The sequence below is a fragment of the Gavialis gangeticus genome, unplaced genomic scaffold (genome assembly GCF_001723915.1).
Source record: "Gavialis gangeticus isolate Ggan-Ray unplaced genomic scaffold, GavGan_comp1, whole genome shotgun sequence".
Lineage (NCBI taxonomy): Eukaryota > Metazoa > Chordata > Crocodylia > Gavialidae > Gavialis > Gavialis gangeticus.
In genome coordinates, this window is record NW_017729022.1 from 88,556,234 (window position 1) to 88,577,374 (window position 21,141).

The window sequence follows — 21,141 nt, forward strand, 5'->3', positions numbered from 1 at the left end:
AGCAGCCTAAGGTGCAGTTTCCCCCAAACCCCTGCACCTATCACTGTGAAAGTTGGCAGGCTTTGTGGGCTCTTCAGGGGCTAGCAAGCCTGCAGTTTTGAGCTCCCTGTGGCTTTCCACACAGAAGTCACAGGTGGTTTACTCTCAAGAATTTGGGGTACAGTATCTCTGCACCCCCTGAACCTATCTTGTTGAATGTTGGCAGGTTTTCTGGGCTCCTCAGGAGCTACCATTCCTGCAAGTTTCATCAAGATCAGACAAGAAATGCCAAAGTTATAGCCTGCTTCGACCTTCCCCATTATAGCCTATGGGGAAGTTGAAGCAAATTGAATATTTGACTGAGTTTCGACCGCGAGTTGAAGCGGGTCCGCTTCGACTCAAAGCAGACCGCAAATCGAAGCCGGACCCGGTTTAATGTTTGACGTGGCTGTCGAATCGAATATTACCTGCTCTGCACAGCCCTAGTGCTAGGTTGTGCCCTAAATGTGGAGAAAAGAGAAGTGAAACTGACCAGTCCCTCTACTTTCACTCTAACTAAGGACAGAAATTACACATAAACTGGTATAAGTGTTTGACAACCAGTTCAAATCTGTAACACAACAGAAGTTCAGTGCACATAAACTGCTTTCAAAATGGCCAAAAACAGTTTAAGATAAACCTGGATGGATGTAGTGTCAGACTTAACTGGTTTAGGTTTAATTGGTTTCCTGGACTTCTGCCCCAGATCCCCTCCAGATTCAAATTAACTCAGAGTCCTCCAGCATCCCAGGCTGCTTTGCACCGTCCTTGTAAACACCGCCCCCTTCACATGGTGGATGGGCTAGCCTTGGCCTAAGCTGTCTGCCCCAGCTGAGCAGGGAGGTGTGCTCTAGTACCCCCTGACTTCTGGCCTGAGCCACTATAGGCATGTGGCTGCATTTCTGGAATCAAAAGTGAATGTCTGTTCACTTCCTTATTGGCTCAATCTGTGCAGCTTTGACTAACCAGTGAAGATTGAATCAACTTCGCCTCAGGCTTTTTGACTGCCTGTACTTAGCCTCTGTGTGCTGTGTACTAAAATAAAGACTGGCAAAGAGATCGCTAGGATTGGCATATTTTCTAAGCTTTAATAACCTAAGGAGCTTTTAGTAACCCAGAACTAGAACACAGTTTTTATCTGTTCACTTTCTCTAATTTCAGAGTGTGAAACTAGTTTAGATGTGATGATCTAGCAACAAAGAAGACAAGATGTGTGAATCTTTAAACTCCATTGTCTCACTCTAATTCATCTGTTAACAAGCAACAGGGAGGATAGAAAGCAGAAAGGCAGTGCATAGTTACTTTCACTTGATTTAATCATTGGTTAATTAAATCTAAGCATGAGGAGCAAAAATTATTTGGATTAAAAATGAATTACAACTTCCACTCTTCATTTGATTTGTCATAGGAAGGAATAGCTGGGTAATTCAATCACTGACATTAGGAAGTTGCAATAATTATTACAGTAATAAGGAAGACCAAAAATCAGAATGAGAGAATATAGAAGAAAGCCCAAGGTAGACCCCAGAAGCCCAAAGCAGACCCTGAAATAGTGAAAGATGATGATTACAGCTAAAAATTATACTATTCAGACATTATTATTGACATTTTAAGTGCTATGGGTGCTATTTAAACTGTCAGATTTAGCCCGTGGTCATATGAATAGCAAATTCAACAGCATATTTCAGTTAGGGATGGCAAGGGACTGAACTGAAAGAAGAGAGATTTTGTCTTCTGTGACACGCTTTTACTGTCATCCATTTCTGGGCAGTTAATTCAGTTGTCAGCAAGATTTTTCATAGACTCCACCCATTACAATGTGCATTGGTATTTGTGAGGTCTAGCAGTTTTTTCTGCAAGTATTAGGTGTCCAAATGTATGGATTTTAACCTGTTTTTCAATCCTGTTTGGTGTGGAGGAATAGAGTTTGAGAGGTTCTTGAGATCAAGCTGGCTTGCAAGATAGCCAGTTTCACCCAGAAAAGAAATGCCAAGTCCATTGCATTCCTTGGAATGTTGTCATGTATGGTGCCAGTGCTACATGAATCAAAGAGATTTGTGAGAATTAAAACAAAATCTGATTGATTTTTTTAGTATGTTGCTGTAATTGATGGCTATTTTGAGCTGGTTAATTTCCTCATCATTACCTACTAATGTATCAATCTTATGGCTAAACACCATACTTGTGCTGGGGGGAATCTGTGTTTAGTTTCCAGCTCTACAGAGCTTAGATGGTAAGCTCTTTGGGGCAAAGTGTTCTGTTAGTGCTTTTTCTACAGGGCCCAGCACAAGGGGGTGATGAATTTAATTGGGTCCTTTAGGTGCTATTGTCCTATATGATATAATATACTAATACACTAGTAATGAATAGTGTATTCAATCCATATCTGCCAGTGTCAGAGAGCTAAAAAGATAACATAATTACAAAAATGTAGAATCAAGTAATGAGAACATTGGTATATAATTGAAACTATTACAATATATTGTATTAAAAAACCTTATTATTTGGGTATCTGTTCTATTCTTAGCTATGCTTGGCTAGCTCACACAATATGAAATTATGCTGATAATTTTCTTTTTCCTAGCTGAGAAACGCATCAAGCAGTAGGCTGAATTTGCGAGCAATGGAAATTGAGCCAAACTCTGGCTCTATTTTTATGAGCATTGGGCCAGAGTCTCTGGTACAAATTTATGTAGCTTTATGTAGGTCATCAGAGCATTGCCAGTTCACATATATCAACTGAGAGTTTGGCCTAAAAAGACTAGGCAAAAAATGGGCCAGAGGTAGGGGATTAGCTTGGAACTTAGAAGACCAAGGGTATATCTACCCTGCAGGCTGCAGTATAGCATAAAGATACCCAAGCTAAATGAGCTAGCTTGAGTTCGAAAGACAGTGTAGCCTGGGGCAAAATAGCATGCGTGATGCTATGTGCTCCCATGCTCAGAAGGTTGACAACTTCCAGCACACAAGTTATCTCAGGTACTTGGGTACAGCCCTACAATTTTCACTGTGGACATTTGTTCTCTCCTCCATCACAGATTGTCTGTGTGACCTTGGAGTAAGGTATCTAGGGCCAAATTTAATTCCAGGCATAGAAGTAGACTCAGGGGCCTAAGTGCGATCCTATTCCTACCTGATCAAGTCAGTCTTAAGGGTAAGATATTACAAAAGTAGATGCATTAATGGGCATTCAGGACTTGGAGAGAGTTGAATAGAATCACACTTAGGTGCTGAAAGTCCACTTGGATGCTTAAAGGCAGAACAGTATCTGGCTGTATCTCTGTGCCTAAGTTCCTTGTCTTTAAGATGGGGATAATAGCACTGGTTTACCTCCCAGGGATATGGTGAGAATAAGAATGTAGTTAGTGATATGCCAGGATACTTGGATAATGGGGAGCCATTAATCCTCCAGAAAAGACAGAAATGATGATAGAAAAAACAGGAAGTAGCATTTACTTGTTTGCTTGGTGGGTTTTTTGTTTCTTTGTTTGTATTTTTGGTACAGGCTTTATAGGGCTTATATGGGTCTTCAGAGTTTGAATGGGCCTTGCACTGTTCCTTTGCACACTGATAAATTTCACTGTTTGAAAATAAGACCTGAGGAACACAAAAGGAAACCATTGCATCAGTGATGTCAGTAGTAGACTTGCCATTGACTTTAGTGGGCAAGTATTTTATTCACTATGTTTTAAAATTTTCCCTGTGATATGCAAAAGCGCAATTTGTTTTCTTGCAAGTTGAAAAGAGGTCATAACTTCTGTTTTGATCTGCTAATGTTCTTTTCCTCTTGTATCTTGTAATTCTGTGTATTTTTTAGAACCTCTTCCTGTAAGCAGCGTTTCAATCTATGATTACAAGCCATCTCCAGAAACAGCAGTGTTGTTTGAAATTCATTATCCAGAGAAGTACAATGTTTTCACCAGGGTTAACATAAGCTACTGGGAAGGTAAAGACTATCGAACAATGTTATACAAAGGTAAGAGAAGAAAAAACAGCATTGATAACAGTGCAAATACAATTAGCTTAAATGAGGACTATCTATTAGAATTTGCATTAGGAAAATAGTGTGATGCCTTTTGGTCTGCATTTTTAACATCATTAGTGATTGTAGCATCTCCATAGTTAACTCATTTTCCAAACTAAAACTGCTTCCTATCCCAGCTCTAATATCAGCAATGAATGCCATCCTCATTATTGGTACATGGACAGGATAGAAAGTATAGAAGTAACTGAACATAAAACAATGGTTCTGACCAAAGACCCATGGAATTTTCTACAGAATGGGATATTCTACCAACAAAATGGATATATCAGAATTTGGGAAATTAAAGTTTACTGATGGGGTCTCTACATGCTGTTTACATTTTTTTATTGAAACACTGTTCATTTTCTCTTTTAACTTTTTGGGTAAGATTGGTGTGTTCCCTACAATCCATGCCAGGATGTTCCCATAACAGCAACTGCTTTAGTTGCAACATAATTTCCAACATAACTCCTTGGTTTTTCAGTTCCTCATAAGCTTCTAAGCTATTAGCTATTTGGGCTAAAATATTCCAGACTTAGACTTAGACTGTTCTCCACTAGGGAAATGCACCTATGGGGAAAACAAAGCCATCTAACAAATGTTTTGTTGCAAGAATACACTGTTGGGTTGTCAACCAGCCTTGCAGGATTATCTGCCTTTCACTGAATGTTACCTAAATATTTTGTGGGTTGGGAAAATATAATCATACCTAGCATTCCAAGACTATGAAATGACGATGCATTAAAAGGTTAAATTCTCCCGTTGAATTCAGCTAAGCATAGAAATTTAGCTTACACTGTCCAGATGCAAAGGAGCTTATCCTCTGAGGATAAACTCTGAAAAAGGAAAAATGGATATCAACAAGGGTTAATGCTGTAGATAGTGCATTTGTTCAGAATTGCCTAATAGCCAGCAGAATTGCTTCTACAAGCAAGTGAATGCTTCTGTACACAGAGTAAATGAGATCACTGCCTAAAGGTTATTCAGTACCACTGGAAAGGAAGTGCAGCCAGCAGCCATTTTTGCCTGCCACAGACAATACGTGGTTTCGTGGGATGTAATGTTGCTGTTACCAATTTAAAAAAATTGTTGGGCTAAGGTAATTATTAATTAATCACCAGTTCCCCTCCCACTCCAAAAGACCCCTCATTCTCTTCCCCCACACAAACACTAATATTAGAGATGAACCCAGATCTCAGCTGTTCAGGGTGAGCCCATTTCTACACCTAAGTTTTCCATCCAGTGTTTATCCATGACATAATGTCTACATTCACCAGAAGACCGGGGATCCCTGGTGTGCAGCACTCAGAAAACATTTAATGCTTTATTTTATCAGATGCTCTTTGATATATTTGCTGTCACGTGGAGCAGGTTGCCAGTTGTAATTAGCTTTTCCTTAAAATGTCCTGTTTGTTTTGCTGGGTTTTGTTTGTAAATATATTTGACAGCTAGGAAAACTGTTGGTAAACTCAATTATTGAAACTTTATCTCTTGATCAGGACTCAGCTGTGTTAAATATCAGAAACACTGATGGTTTAATGCAAGTGGCAGTGTTACTTAAAAGTGAATGTTTGATGTGTGTATGTTTTACCATCCACAGATTTCTTTAAAGGTAAAACCATTTTCAATCACTGGCTGCCAGGCATATGCTACAGCAACATCACATTTCAGTTGGTGTCAGAAGCAACATTCAATAAAAGCACATTAGTGGAATACAGCGGTGTCAAGCATGAACCCAAACAGCACAGAACAGGTGAAAAAATTGTGTGTGTGTACTGTTCTATGCAAGGGTGCACTCTGGTTCCACTCTCTGCTGTGACCAAGGAATAGTATCCAATGCCTAAAAACAGGGGCTGGGATCTGAACTCCTGGGTGCTTTTCCAAGCACTGAGGGAAGACTGGGTTTTACCAGGTGTCCTGGAAGCAAGAGGCCTGGAAATCAGAACACTTGGTTCAGCAACTAGCTATGAAAGGGTGGGGTAGTCTAATGGTTAGAACTGGGCTGGGGGTGGGACTATACACAAACATTACGTGTATTAAATACAATGCTAATACAATAATATAATGTATCTAATAGAAAGCTTGGTGGGTGAGTCTATTCTAAAGCTTGTCATATGTAGGAAGCAAAGTCTACAGAAAACAAAGTCTGTTAGTCTCTCAGTTTGGAATTCATTATTTTTTCAACCAGAGAAGTCACCATGCTGAAAACACTGTTGGTTCATCCAGTCTGGTATCCTACCACAAAAGTCAATTTAAAGGAAGCCTTTCTCATCACATGCTCCTGGCCAATTGCACAAAAAGGCCGTGGAAGAAGAAAATGTCTTGCTTAGCTAAGCAGCTGGTCAGTTTCTGCGGTAAAGTGCAAGAGCTGAGTCCTTTTAATTTTCAAGATATCAAAATTCCAGGGATTGAAAAGTCTTGTTTAAAACTGGGGCCTGTTTAATTCCATTCTGGAACAGTGCCAAATGGTCCTGTTAACCTTTGGGACCATAGACAGTTTCTAAGGTTTAATTTCTCATGAGCTACCAAGGTTGGAAACTAAAAGCCAGATCCTCAACTGAAGTAAATTGGCAGCTTTCCATTGACTTACGGCACAATGCCAAGTACAACAGCTGAGATTCTATCACTGTGATCCTAACATAGGCATGAAAAATTAATTTGCAAGAATAAATGCATTAGAATGTGGTTTCTCCCTCACCTCCTTCTCACATGTATTCTAACATGCTTTTCATGACTAGTATTATACAAAATGCTGGAGTTGGAATCCAGTGCATTGTATCTTCTGAAACGTTAAGGTAAAGCTTTTATGTGATAGTAAGGCTTAGTTTCATTCTAGATGATTGTGCAAAGTTGACTGTTAAATGATGAAAAGCACTTGAATAAGCAGAACGATATAACTTTAAGCCATAAATGGTTAGACCATATATCAAAATATATTTTTTCCCTGTTTCTCAACTCTTGAACAATTCTACAAGCATAATATTCCATACACCGGAGGATCTAAAAGGAAGAATGAAAGAAATAAAGGACTCAGCTTTGCAAATAAGCATTTTAGTGTCTTTACTCATGTGTTGCCATAGGAGTGTTCCTAATCTACCTAGCTGTATGCTATTCTATTTCACTCTGTTCAAATCCATTTAAAACCATTCACATGTCTACTTCTGAAGGGTACTGCTCTCATAGCTGCAAGACCAAGTCAAATAAAGCTGCAAGGAGAAAGAAGATCCACCCAGCCTTTACATAAATGGTTTTTGAGAGACTTGAACTGAATAGAGTACAGTCAAAAATCGGCACCTAATAGATGGAATAGGATATGCCCCAGAAGCATAAATTAAATTACAGTATCTCTACAGCTACATTATGTCATAGTGTATTCTCTGTGCTGTGTACTCCATAGGCCCAGTTCTTCTTTCAGTTTATAGTTGTTTTGACCCCCTGTGAAATTTCTCTAGTTTAATGTGTATGTAGTAAGAACAAGGAACTGGAAAGTATCTACATATATTTTATCTCTACTGCAAACTACCCATGCTCTTTCCCATGTGAATTAGATAACCACAGGAAAATCATACAAAGTATATAAAACCTACTTATTTTAATGCATTTTAAACCTACTTTTTCTTTAATTCTCTCCTAGTTCCATACCCGCCTCGAAATATTTCTGTCCGGATCATACCTCTGAACAAAAATAATTGGGAGGAACACAGTGGGAATTTCCCAGAAGAGTCATTTCTGGCACCACAGGATACAATAGGGAGAAAAAAACTTATCCATTTTTCTACGGATCCACCTGAAATTCCCACAACAAATGCTTCTTGGCCAGATTACCATGATAACAGCACCGAATATGAAACTGCATCCCAACCATACTGGTGGCCTAATGAAGCTGAATTTTCAGAAAATGAAGATGAATTTGTCAATGCAGTTCCCAGTGAATATGAGAACACCAATGCAGCCAATATGTCTGGGAAACTTGTGCCAGAATCTCCTTCCTTCCTCCCTGTGCAAATGGTGCTGAGCTGGTTGCCACCAAAACCACCCACAGCATTTGATGGTTTCCATATTAACGTTGAAAGGGAAGGTAAAATAAAATAGCTATATTTTTTCTATAGCTGCTGCAGATTATTCTCCACCTCAGAATAATTAAGTGGTTGCAGACTTCAGGCGTTTTTGGTTTTTTCTTCAGATTCCTTGTGTCTGCCAAACAGAGATGACAAATACACAAGAACATGCTTCTATCTAGCAATACCTTATGGCACTTAGTTTTGATCAGGTTGGAAATACCACAAGAATAGGTTTTCCTGCTTATGACTTGGATTACCATAGCATCAAACTAATTCTGATATATTCTTCATATTCTTAGTTGAGGGTCTGTATCTTGAATTGGTAGGAGAAATTAACTTAAGTCTCTAATAGATTCTTGCTGTCTTCAGTTTCAGGAATCCTACTTATGAATGAAATTGTGGGGTACTGAGCAAAAGCTCTCAGGCTACATTACTGAAGAATTGCCAATTCCAGCTATTAAAAAAACCATGAGTTTCTTAACTTTTGGACTCTCTCTATTTGCTTTCTAAGTATTGAGCCTTTATGGTTCACAATTTCAAGCTTTTTTCCCTGCAGCCATGAAAGCTAGAGTCTTTCTGACTGAAAACTGAAGTTCTCATAAAATAATATGATATAGGGCAGACTTGTGCAGCTTCAAAGTGACTGGGGACCACATGCTCCAGGGGCTGCACCAGTGTGGAGTGCACACTTCATGGGCTGCACCAGTACAAGCCATGGGGCCCCTGAACCACACAGCACAAATGTGGGTGACCTCCACCCTGCTGCAGTGCACATGTGAGCACCCCAACCTCACCCCCTGCTCCCTGGCTGGAGGGGGGCGGAGCTGGAGACCCTGGCTGATCTTGCAGCCAGAGCAGTGGAAGGACTGATGGCTCAGTGGGAGCCCACGGGCTCCCAGTTGAACAGCCCTGATTTAGGACAATATGAAAAAACCCACCAAATATCATGAGACTCATAATAAAGTATTGGCAATACCATTGTTGCTGGGAAATCAGTATTAACCTAAGCCCATGCTGGCTAGGTTGTAATTTCACATGGGACTTTCAAATGCAGGCCTGAGTAATATGACCCAAATGTAGGGCATCTGGGTCAAGAAGATGTCTAGATAGTTTGCAGAGACCACTTCTCCATTCTCCAGACTGGAAGAGGTGATGAGGGATGGGAAAATTTGTGCTGGGAGGAGTGTGGAAGGACTCATAAAGGAGCAGGAAGGTATGTATGCCAGAGAACTTTTCATCCATATATCTAGATGATTTTTCATTAAACCCTTTCTGAGAACTAATTTCCTAGGCTTTTAATTTTGAGCAGGCATTTTTTTTTTTCTAGAATGATTGGAGGAGAGAGAATTTTTAAAAAGCTTTTTCTTTGCCTTTCTGCTCTTTTTCACTTTCACAGTCATGGCAACCCTATTTTGTCGTCAGAACTACTGAATGACATTTTGACTATGGTTTATTATTCTTTTATACCTGAACACCAACCTCAGTCATGAATTACTTTTGGACTGATGGCAAAGAAAAGTGCTTGCATAACTCTAGTTCTTTTTGTCCCATAGCAAAGACAACATTAGTATGTCTGATATAAATCAGTTCAGCAGTATCCAGGAACTCTCAAATTTCAATTAATTCAGTTTTTCTTCTTTTTTTTTGTTTTAGAGAACTCCACAGAATTTCTGACAGTAGGCGAGGATACTCATGAATTTGTTGCTGAGCTGAAAGAACCAGGAAAATATAAGTTGTCTGTGACAACATTTAGCTCCTCTGGATCATGTGAAATTCGAGCAAGTCAGTCAGCCAAAACACTTAGTTTTTACATCAGTAAGTATGTTAAGTGATGAGTCTCCTACATGATATATCTTTAACGGTATAGAGGGTATGATTAATAAAATGTTGAATAAAGTAATTCATCAAAATAATAGACACTGTTGAAATCTTCTACAGTCTTAATAGAGCTTGCTCTTCAGGAATTTTTCTGTGTTAAAAAAGAAGATACACTGAAGCTGTATAAGCAAATGTAACTTGGTGGGATTTGATCTTGCAAATTTGCTTTAGTTAAGAGGTCATGGTTGGTTAAATAACTGGAAGAATCTCACCTGCTCTTCAATAGCCAGTTCATCTGAGCCTAATCCTTTCTTGTCTTTTATAGTAGTGTTAGAGTGATGTTGTAGTTGTGATGGTCCAGTGAGGAATATGGAAGAGGTAAGTATTTTTAGGGTCATATCTTTTATTGGACCAACTGCAGAGCTGGAGTAGACTTGGACAAGCATTTGAATGAAAGACAGTGACCTGATGAAGGATGTCTTGCATTCAAAAGCTTGCCTAATACTATTTCAGTTACACAGTTGGTCCAGTAAAAGATATCACCCTAAGAAATCCTTGCCTCTTGCATGTTTTATAGAAAGAATTGGAGATGAGCCTATGACCATTGTGGGTATGCTATGTAATAATCTGATAGACCATGTCACTTATATATGAGTATTTGTTATATTCAGATTCATTGGTCACCATACAGTTAATCCATGCAATAGTTCTAATGCTTGAAAGATAATAGTGAGAGCTGTTAAGTTTAAGGATCATACCTCCTGCCTCTAACAAGTTGCAAGCTTTGTTTTTGTGGTGCTGACTGTTCCTGTATCAAAGGACCGAAAAGTACCTTGAGTCCTGTGACAGGGTCTCAGTTGCCAGGAAGGCATCAATGTGCTCTGTTGTAGGTAAGATGACACAGAGAAAGGTCATGCAAGGAAGTTAGACTTGCCAGAGTCCCTGTGCAGAAGACAGACATGGAGAGTAGGAGAACTGCAAGAAAGGTGATCTGAGAAGATGTGCCCTTATAAAGACCACTAGCAGATAGTTAGAGATGCAGTTATTCTGGTAAAAGTGGGCAGAGCAAATTTGCAAAATTCAAAAGTTGGTTAACTTTTGATTATCTACCTAAAGGATCCCAGGCTTTTTATCAGCAGTTTGATAAATACAGAGTATTCCATGTGAAAAAACAAAGCATAACTTTAACTGAGATCTTGACTGACAACCAGGTCAGTGAGACACTGGGAGGTGAGGTCAAGCTTCACTGATCTGATGGCCAAGTTCTTCTTTAAACAGGCATATGAGATTTCTCAGTAACTGCACTAGTGGGCAAACAAACTGACATAAAAACTCAATCCACAGAAACTGTATATAAAGAGAAAAGAGGAATGCTTGCATCATCAGCACGCCTCTCTGAAAGGATGGATTTCCCAGAATACTGCAGCTTGAAATAACTGCAGCAAGTGGTAATGCCTATCATTAAGATTGCCTAACACTTTCTGTTATAAGGCCCCCTTCTCAGCATATTACTTCTATAAACTTTAATCATTTAGGCTAAAAGTTTCCATTTGGACATCTGCCATAGGTTTAAGCAACCGTATTGCAGAACAATAAGTTTTCTCAAAGATATCACAAGTAAAAGCTATTATACAACTTCTTAATCATACGTAATACTCACCAAGTATCTGAAAAGATACACATTTCATGTTATATTAGGATTATAATGTCCTATTTTCTATCAACTTCATAAAGATGAGAGTATATCCCTATTTCTTCCTATTTAATAATACAACATACAATGTACACCTAATAAAAGCATTCTAAAAACTGGGGCTGGTGTGGTATAAAAATGTATTATTTAAAAGGCACGTGACATAAAGGGAATTTGCATCAAGGACGAATTTGGCCCATTGAGCCTAAAGTTGTCTATCTAATAGTAAGAGGAGGTAGCAAAGTCACATTTTTGCATTCTGTAAAATACAGCAGGTTGTTTTTTCTACAAGGTAGTTTCCATTTTGTTTTGAAAGCCTTACTACAGCACATACATTTATTGGCTCCTCTCTAATTCCCCTGTTTACTCCCTGAAAGGCTTAAGATTCAGAGCATTTTGGATGTATTTTGTCAGGGAGTCCTGTCCACTCCGTCCCCTCCTCCCTTCACACATATTGGGAGCAGAGGTGTGCTTGCTCTGGCAAAGGCTCCCCAGTGGTGGAGGGGACCACCATTCTGCTTTCTCCACTTGTTCCCCTGTCCCCAAGATGTACTGCTTGGTTTGCTGCCCTGCTATGGCCCATTCTTCTGGGGGGAATGACTAGCATCCCCTCATAGCTGATACCTAGGGCTGCTTTCTGAGTCCTAGTTGCACCACTGGTATGAAATTACCCCTCCCTTCCGCTCAGTCTAGTGAAGTGTGCTTGCATGGGAGGGGGAGTGAAGTGCTTCCCCAAACTGTGAGTAGGTCATGGGTTTAGCAGTTTCTGCACAGCCAGTGTTCAAGCTAAAAGAAGAGGTGCTCCCTGTATAGATTCACTCAATGACCTCTCTGTTTTGGGCTACTCTCCTTCCTTGATGTAAGGCAGAGGGCTGAAACTTCTTTGGCCCCCTGGGCCAAACCCAGACCCAACTCTGGCAATGGGATGAGGGGCAGTGGCATTAACCACTACTGGGGTTAATATCGTCTGTTGCTGACTCACAGCCTCAGCAGTACTCCATACACCAGAATACAGTAGTGTATTCAGACCACATGATATGGCTCTGCGGACCATATGTGGCCCATAGACCATATCTTTGGTACCCTTGCTGTAACACATAGCAGTTCTACTCTGATGGGTGCCTTCAAAAGCACCTTCTGTCATGGATAAATATTGTACATGCTTCAGTAGCTTGCTTCAATTCAATCCCATCCTTGTATCTTTCAAGTCAATGAGCTGTGCAGCTCAAAATGCATTTCCAGGTCTCATTCAACATTTGCAGCCATGATACTGAAAACTGCAGCCAAAGGGCTGAATATGGCTTATGGAGCCCTAAGAGGTAATTTGCTGCTAAACTGTCTCCGACTCCCAAAATATGGCCCCTGCCACACACATGTATATTAAACAATTACCTGGTTGATCACACAATACATTTAGACTGGCCACAGGCACATAAGGGCCATATGCACATTTGGACTGGCCACATGCCCCAAAATGTCCATCCAGCTATAAAAAAAAGCCAACCAGCTATAAAGTTAGTACTTGAAAATGTGTTACAACTTTATAGCTGATTTTATCCATTTCCATTTCACGAAGGGACAAGGAGATCAAGCTGTCAGGGGATTCCTTGTAGTCAAGGGGTGTTTCTTATTGGTGGGGCAGTGTGAGGAGATACTACTGCTGCCATCTGGTAGTCTAGTACTTTTCACTAGCACTAAATACACTTATAAAAAAAAGAAGTTTTAAAAGAGGTAATTTCAGGCAATTGAAATGCATAGGCAGAGCCAGCCTTAGGGGACATGGCACCCTGGGAGAACTTGTATTTTGATGCCCCCCGCCCCATTGGTGGCAGTGCTGCTGCAAACTGAGTCAGAGAGGCAGGCAGAGGCATGGACCATAGTCTGGCAGGGAGGAGGAGCGGCATGGTGTGTCAGGCAGGCAGGTGGGCAGGCTCCACTGCTGCTACAGGAACAAAGTGGATGGCCTGGAGGAGGTGCTACCCTGCCCACACTGTTTGGCTCAGCTCCTCCTAAGCAGCAGCTGGAGGTGGGGGGCTGGCTGGCCTGGGCAACGCTCCTCCTGCCTGGAGCAGGGATCAGCCAGGTTGAGGCGGGGTGGGGGAGAGCACTGCTGTGAGTACAGGCTGCTTACATGCGTGTGTGCATGTGTATGCGTATGTGACACCCTGACCACAGCACTCTGGGCACTCCCCCACACCGCCCACACAAGAGGCCGGCTCTGTGCATTGGATAAAGCCAAGTAAATGGCCTCACCTCGTCTCTGTTTGCTTCTCTGGGAATGTTTTAGGTCCCACTGGAGAATGGATAGAAGAACTGACAGAAAAGCCCCGTCACGTCACTGTGACAGTGCTAAGTTCCACCACCGCCTTTACGTCTTGGAAAACTTCACAAGAGAGCAGCACTTACAACACAATTGTTTCTGTGGTGTCACTGACCTGCCAGAAGCAAAAGGAGAGCCAAAGGCTTGAAAAGCATTACTGTACTGTGGTAAGGGATTGAAAATGTAAGCTGTAAAGTTAAAATGTTGTTGTTTGATATACACCTGGGTCTCCACTGCAGAGATACAGACTGTAATCTTCTTACAGAGCTGAAGAAGAATTGTTGAATAAAAATTTGTGAATTTGCTGTGATTGTATGATTTTTTAAATCATTTTAATTGTTCATAAACACATGAATATATCATTAAAGCAAATGGTTTGCAAACTGTCTGTAGGCAGAAATGAATTTAAACCAAGGGCACATATTTTTGTGGGTGTTAACTTTTATTGGACCAACTGCATGGTTGGAATAGAGTTAGACAAAGTTTAGGGTATCTCAGTACTCTTAAATACCACAGTGTGTAAGCCAAGCTCATCCACTTAGAATAATTTACATACCTGGTAAAATAAGTCTATTCAGAGTTAATTTGCTAACAAATAGAAAGAAAGGGCTAAATAAGTATATGAGATGCATTTTTTTCAATGTAGTTTTCCCACATCTAACCAGAACTTAGCCGGGTTCCTTTCTGTCCTGTATTTCCCTATATGTTTTTGCCTTCCCCTGTCATTCCTTCCTAAATCTACACTTACACTAGTGTATCCAAATGCATTAAAATAAACCATTGGTTGGGTTGACAGCTGCTCTGAGCAATATCATGTTGATGATACAAATAGTTAGAAATTGCAGTAAGTCTATTGCAGGGGAAAACAGCATTCCACAATTCCATGAAAAGATGCAGAAAAAATACTTTTCCCAAGGCTGCTGGGTACAGTTATTAATTGTTAACTCCTAAATCTTACATTCTTGTCATACTGAATCAGACTGAGTGCATCTAGTCAGCCATCCTGCCTCTGGCGCTGACCAATAGCTGACATTTCAGACCAGAGGCTTTTAATATCGATGCTTCAGTACCCAATGTTTCAAATTGGGGGAAAAAATTGATAAGACCCATCTAGACAGTATGTGCAGTGCTCTGTATGAGAGGTGAAGGGGGGAATTCCTTTCTGATTCCTACAGGTGATGAGGGAACACCCTGACTCAGGAGGAGGTCACAGAACTGCCAATGAATAAGATGACCACAGACTAATCCCAGACTTATTCAAATCACAGTAACAAATTCTGTTAAGGTGCAACTGCACTGATTTCACTAGAGCTCTAACAGGGATGCAGTTGGTGCTCTGCACTCACTGCCATGTAATGTGAAAAATCCACGTGTCTCTATTGCCAAGGCTAGTCTTATACTGTAGCATGATATTCTCTGGGTCGAATCACTAGTAAACATGGTGGGAGGTTTTGTTGCTCGACTGATCTTGGCATTTGAGCACTCTGGTTCCATTTCTGCTGGAACGAATGGGGAAGGATGCCACTGATATGGGGTTTAGAATTACGTACAGGTCTCCCTCACTTTATGCAGGTTCTGTATGTGTGAATTCACTCTATGCAATGACCCTTTTCATACCAAAAATTCATTATATGCAAGGTAAATTATTTCTTATGTGATCGGTGTGGTGGAAGCCCGTAGTTATTTGCTTTGTGTGGTGCATTGCGAAAGTGATGCACATCAAAATATAGTCTCCAGTGTGGATCTGTGCTCCTTGCTTGTTGTCTGCGACACGGGTCTCTGAAGTTGCCATTCCCAATATGGTAACATTCACCCCCACCCTGTGCTTGTGTGTACTGTCTGCTGTTGGTGAGTACCAAAATTGTCTTGTGAAAGTGGTAGAAATAGGTCTGTGGGTCAGTACATTCGACATCTTGGAACATATCTCTATTTGTTACATTGTAAAGTGGGTTCCCTTTATGCGAATTTGAGTTATGTGCTGTTTTCCAGGTACACATGAAGTGAGGGAAACCTGTACTTTGTGTCTGAAATAGTTATGTTTTATTTCGGATCCCTTTTTCCTGCTTACTCACAGGTAAATGCTTTGTGTCTTCTGTGCCCCCCTTCTAACAGGTGAATTCAAGCAGCAACATCATTGACAATCTTGTTCCTGGTGCCCAGTATCAGGTTGTGGTTTACTTACGAAAAGGACCTTTGGTTGGACCTCCTTCTGATCCTGTTACATTTGCCATTGGTAACCTATGCAGCTATTGTTTAAAATTTGTATTTTCTTCAAACAGTTATATGTTAGATCTCAAGGTTTGAGCAGCACTGTGTATTTATTGGGCAGGACTGTAATGTTGGTTTTTAAAATACAACTGAAACTTAAACAGAGAGAAAAAATAATTGATTAGATCTGTTACAAAGGCTGGGAAGAATTATTGGAGTGCTGTAACGGTACCTCCAGTGAAAGGGGATGCTGCCTATTTTGAGGTTAGGTTTCCAGTCCATAAAGAATGATGGCGAAGACTGACGTATTTGGGGACCATGGGTTGATGCCTAATTTCAGAAGGGCTCAATATCCGTAATAGCCAGTTACTTGAGGAACTGAGGATTTTTAAACCACTTTCTATTGAAGCCATTAATTTGGATAGGGGTTCAGGACTTAACTTTAAACTCCTGGGGTTTCTAAGAAAAAATGCATCTAGGAGAGATGTAGCCCAGGAGGACATTACCCCAGGGGCTAGAGGATCTGGGTTGCCTTGCTGGATCTGCCAGTGTCCTGTGGGCAACATCATGTGTCTCTGCCTTGGCTTCCATAACTCTAAAATGGAGATGCTGACTCTTTTTTGTATTTGACGATGATCCCTGTGCACTTTGAAACTGATGGATAAAAAGTCTTACTTAAGAGGTAGGTGGGCACTGTTTAATGACGTAGAGGAAGAACTTTCCCCCAAGTGCTTATAATTCAAGATCCAATGAAAGTCCTAAGTAAAGAGGCACTTCAATAATTTTTAGTTTACATCACATTTAAAGGCTTGTTGGCACTTTGCCCTCCTTTCATTATATTTTGTTATAGGAACTAATGGAACTAGAAAGAGATTCAATGCATAGAATTAAGCTATGAGGGAAATATTTAGTCTGACTTGCATATCTGTTCCATTTAGAAAATTAAATGACTTGTGAGAAAATCAGAGACTAGAAATTATGACTGTTAGATTCTTTAAATTGTTACTGCTCTCTGTGAAGGAAAGAAGCACTAGAACAAGAGAAAGTGGTGAAATAGACCAAATTATCCTTTGATCCTCTATGTGAAACCAATAACTGCTGAACCTTCACAGATTCCTCACCATTACTGCCCATTAACACCATCCATCAATTATACACTGTCAATTACATGGTGTGGAGCCAAATAAATAGTCTGTAAACTAACATAGAAGGTATTTTTAAATAGAAAAAAATGATGGGGAATTAGGAAAACAATGATACTTTAATATAGTTGGCACTTTGGATACATTTCACAGATTTCCCATATTTGTGCATGTATTTCAGCTTTCACACTTTTTTTTAATCAGCCAAAAACACTTAAACTTTCAAATTTGTGATGTTTACTTGGCAAGTATATAGAACCAAAAAAATCTGTCTCTTTGTTTCCCCCACCTGTGCTTGTGTCTACACATGAGGAATTCTCACCAAGAGGGCAATAAAAATAATTTCTATTCATTGTTACAAAAACTCATTGGATTTTGCAGCAAAACTGAATGATTATAGGATGGAGCAATAGTTTTATAAGTCAGCTTTCATGTATTTGAAGTTATTTGAACTGCAAAAAATTCATCACTGACATGATGAACACTGGAACAACTGCTATGGTGACAAATGAAGCAAGACTAAGCAGTTGTATCTGAAAACATAGTTTTTCCCAGTTTGACACTTTACATCATATTTTCCAAAAAATATAAACAATTCAGAGAGAATCCTGAGAAGGTCATGGAAGGGTTGATTTATGAGAGGTAGAATGATTTTATGTTCTAAATGCACACAAGTAAGTCTGAGTTTTATTCCTGGATTTCACTCCTGTGCAGTATGGGTTAGCATGGGGTTAGCAGTATGCAGCCCATGGAACCATTGGATCCAGCCTTTGACCAGGGTGAGGCATTCCAGCCTGCAGCTGGAAAATATTTCCTACCCTGAGGTTAGATTCTGCCATCCTTCCTCATACTGGGCACATCTACACATGCAAATGTTGCAGGGTGGGTAAACCCACCTTGGGAAGGCATCTATACGAGTGAGGATAGAGGAGAAGATTTGCTGCTTCTGGCAACAGTCTGCTCATGCCCCCTCCAGCCATGCACTATCCCCTTGCAGCAGCCACAGAGAGCTCTAGATTCGCCCTGGGTGCCCCTGAGCACAGGGCCAGGAGACAGGTGTCTCCTGGCAGGGGCTGGGAGATTGTTCCCTGACTCCAGGAGCTGCCTGCTGCTGGGGCAGGCTCTGTCATCAGAGTTCAGGCGGGGACAATGTCCCCCTGCCCTGGCAGCAGGGAGCTCCTGGCCCTGGCTCTCCTATCAAGGACAGGGGGCTTGGAAAGAGCTGTAGGGGAGGGGCAGGTCCAAGCCCCCTGCCCCAATCCATCGGTGGGGCAGCTATCAGTGAGCCCCCAGCTGGGCAGGGATTCCCCATGCAGCTAGGGACTCACTGCTAGCTGCCCCACCAGGGGATCAGGGCAGGGGGCTGGGAGCTACCCCTACCCTGCAGCTGTTTCCAAGCCCCATGCCTTGATTGCCCAATCAGGGCTTCGGGCTGGGAAAAATCTGTGGGGCTGGGACCTTCCCTTGACCAGGACAGTTCCTGGGCAGCCCTGGGCTGCATGGGAAAATCTGCACATGCAGCCCAGAGCTGGCCGGGGGCTGCCTGAAATAGAACAGTCCCCAGCCACCTTCAGGCTGCATGTGCGGACTTCCCTGCACAGCCCAGGGCTGGCTGGGAACTTTCCTGGTCAGGGGCAGGTCCCAGCCAGCTCCAGGCTGAGCAAGAAACTCTCCCTGTGCAGGGAGCTCTCAGCCCCAGCTCTGTGATTGCAATCATGGAGCATGGGCGAGGAACTTATTCCCAGCTGCAGCTCTGCAATCGCAGAGTAGGGGCTAGGAAATTGTTCTCAGGCCATGCTCCACTTTTATGATTGGGGAGTGGGGGCTGGGAGCTCTCTGCTGCTGGGGCAGGGGGACATTGTCCCTACCTGGGATCCTGTGACAGAGCCCACTCCAGCAGCAGGCAGCTCCCAGGGACAAGGAGAAATCTCTTGCCCCCTGCTGCCCAGATGACTGGGCGGAAGTTCGCTCCCAGTCAGCCTTCTACACGTGCTGTGCTGCACAGTAACTGATTGTGAGTAAATTTGCTACTTGTATTTACAGTTGGCAGATTTACTCATGATTAGAGCAAATTACTGTGCAGTTAGTGTCTGAACATGTAGATGGTGACACTTATTGTACAGTAATTTGCGTTAATCTCAAGAATCACGTGGATGTGCCCACTGACTAAATACTTACTTTAGTATTTCATCTGAAGTCATGGGGTAAGTGTCTTCCAGTATGAGTGGAAGTCGCAGAATTTGGCCCAGTGTGGTCTATTTCAATTTTACTACCTGTAAAACAGAAATAATATTACAACAGTCTTAACTTTCAGGTCTTTCCATTTCTATTTCAGGTTTGCCTATTTCTGCAAATAGAATGCATTCTTTACTGAGTTCTGCATTTGCAAAAGTACAGTGGTATTTGATGCATCAGGTTTTGGATACTTCCCTTGAGACACTCTAAAGATACCTGCTTTTTTCTTTTCTTCTTTTATTTATTTATGCTGAATATTCACCCTCTGAAAAATCATTCCCTTTCATGCTTCTCCAGGTCAGCACCCTAAAATGGATATATACCCTGTCTGAAAATTTGGCCTTAGGACCTGATTAGTGCTGTAAATCATTACTGTAGCATGCAGTCCTAATGACTCTTTTAGAATCTGGCATGGGTATAAATATGCACAGGAATAATAATTTGTAGAAATTAACCAAAATGAGTTATAACTTGCTTAAAAGGAGTTATGATAATAGTTATTGGCTGCATCTACATGAGTGGTGGACTGCACAGTTATTACTGTTGCTTAACCACGTACTAAATGACTGAACAGTAACTAGTATTACTGTGCAGTACTGTTGCCACATGGGGTTTTTTAGGTGCTACTGTGCCATAGCTCATTACTACTGCAAGGTAGCATTGCCATCACCATTTGTGCCCAGTGACATTACAGCACCATAGCAATGAGGTACGGCACAGTAGCTCATTGCAACTGCGCTGTAACATCTCGTGTAGATGCATCCACTGAGCCTAAAATATTTGTAGCTGCTAATGAGAATACTAACATACCTAATTTCTGGTTTCTAGTACCCACTGGAATAACGGATTTGACGCTCTACCCTTTGGGACCCACTGCTGTGGTTCTCAGCTGGAACAGACCCAACCTTGGCGTGTTTAGGAAGTATGTTGTAGAGATGTTTTACTTCAACCCATCGACGATGACCTCTGAGTGGACAACCTACTATGAAATAGCAGCCACTGTCTCCTTAACTGCATCAGTGGTAAAGTAACTGTTAAAGGTTATAACACCCGCTTGGTTCTAGTAACATTATTTCTGGCTCTTGTGGGCTGACTAGCAGATATACTACACCCATTAAATCCTGGACATTTTCTACAAGCAGCAAAGAAACTTACCATGATACTAGAGGTATTTCCATTTCTGAGTACATGGATGAACACCAAATTCAGAGGAAAAGAAGTGTTAATTGAAAGTGTAAGGGAGGCTATGGGACAGACCTCCCCTCCACTAGCATGTGGGTAGCTGTGGATGCCACTTTTTTAGCTTGTACACCCGTGGGGTTCCAAGGTTCAAGAGCAGAAGCACAGTGAGCTCATTCAGCACCCAGGGCAGTGGTATGCATGTGATTATGCTGACTACTGCAGAGCTGGGCTGAGGGCAATGGGAAGGGAAATCTTACCTGCTCAAGCTCTCTGCACAGAGAATTTGCAGGGAATTTTAGTGGAGAGGGTGAGAAGAACCTTTTCACTCATCCCCTTGGGCCCCAAATCCACTGCTGGCTGTAGGTTGCTCTTATCGCCAGGTAGGGGCAGTACAGAGTTGCCTCTGTTATGGTAAAGATTCCTAGGTGGGTTCTGGCACT

At 41.4% G+C, this 21,141-nt stretch overlaps 1 protein-coding gene and 1 long non-coding RNA gene across 4 annotated transcripts in view; one reads left to right on the plus strand and one right to left on the minus strand.

The window, feature by feature from the left end:
• The window catches only part of PTPRO (protein tyrosine phosphatase, receptor type O), a 332,674-nt gene that overhangs the window by 227,586 nt on the left and 83,947 nt on the right, over window positions 1-21,141 (plus strand). For all 3 annotated transcript variants that reach the window (XM_019515585.1, XM_019515587.1, XM_019515586.1), the window contains exons 3-9: window positions 3,836-3,994; window positions 5,643-5,795; window positions 7,677-8,120; window positions 9,757-9,918; window positions 13,902-14,101; window positions 16,047-16,167; window positions 20,348-20,541. In XM_019515585.1, coding sequence (XP_019371130.1) covers window positions 3,836-3,994; window positions 5,643-5,795; window positions 7,677-8,120; window positions 9,757-9,918; window positions 13,902-14,101; window positions 16,047-16,167; window positions 20,348-20,541 — 1,433 coding nt within the window. The remainder of the gene's footprint in view (window positions 1-3,835; window positions 3,995-5,642; window positions 5,796-7,676; window positions 8,121-9,756; window positions 9,919-13,901; window positions 14,102-16,046; window positions 16,168-20,347; window positions 20,542-21,141) is intronic.
• LOC109296265 overlaps window positions 1-21,141 on the minus strand; it is a 100,309-nt gene that overhangs the window by 56,077 nt on the left and 23,091 nt on the right. The gene's annotated exons all lie outside the window — the stretch shown is intronic.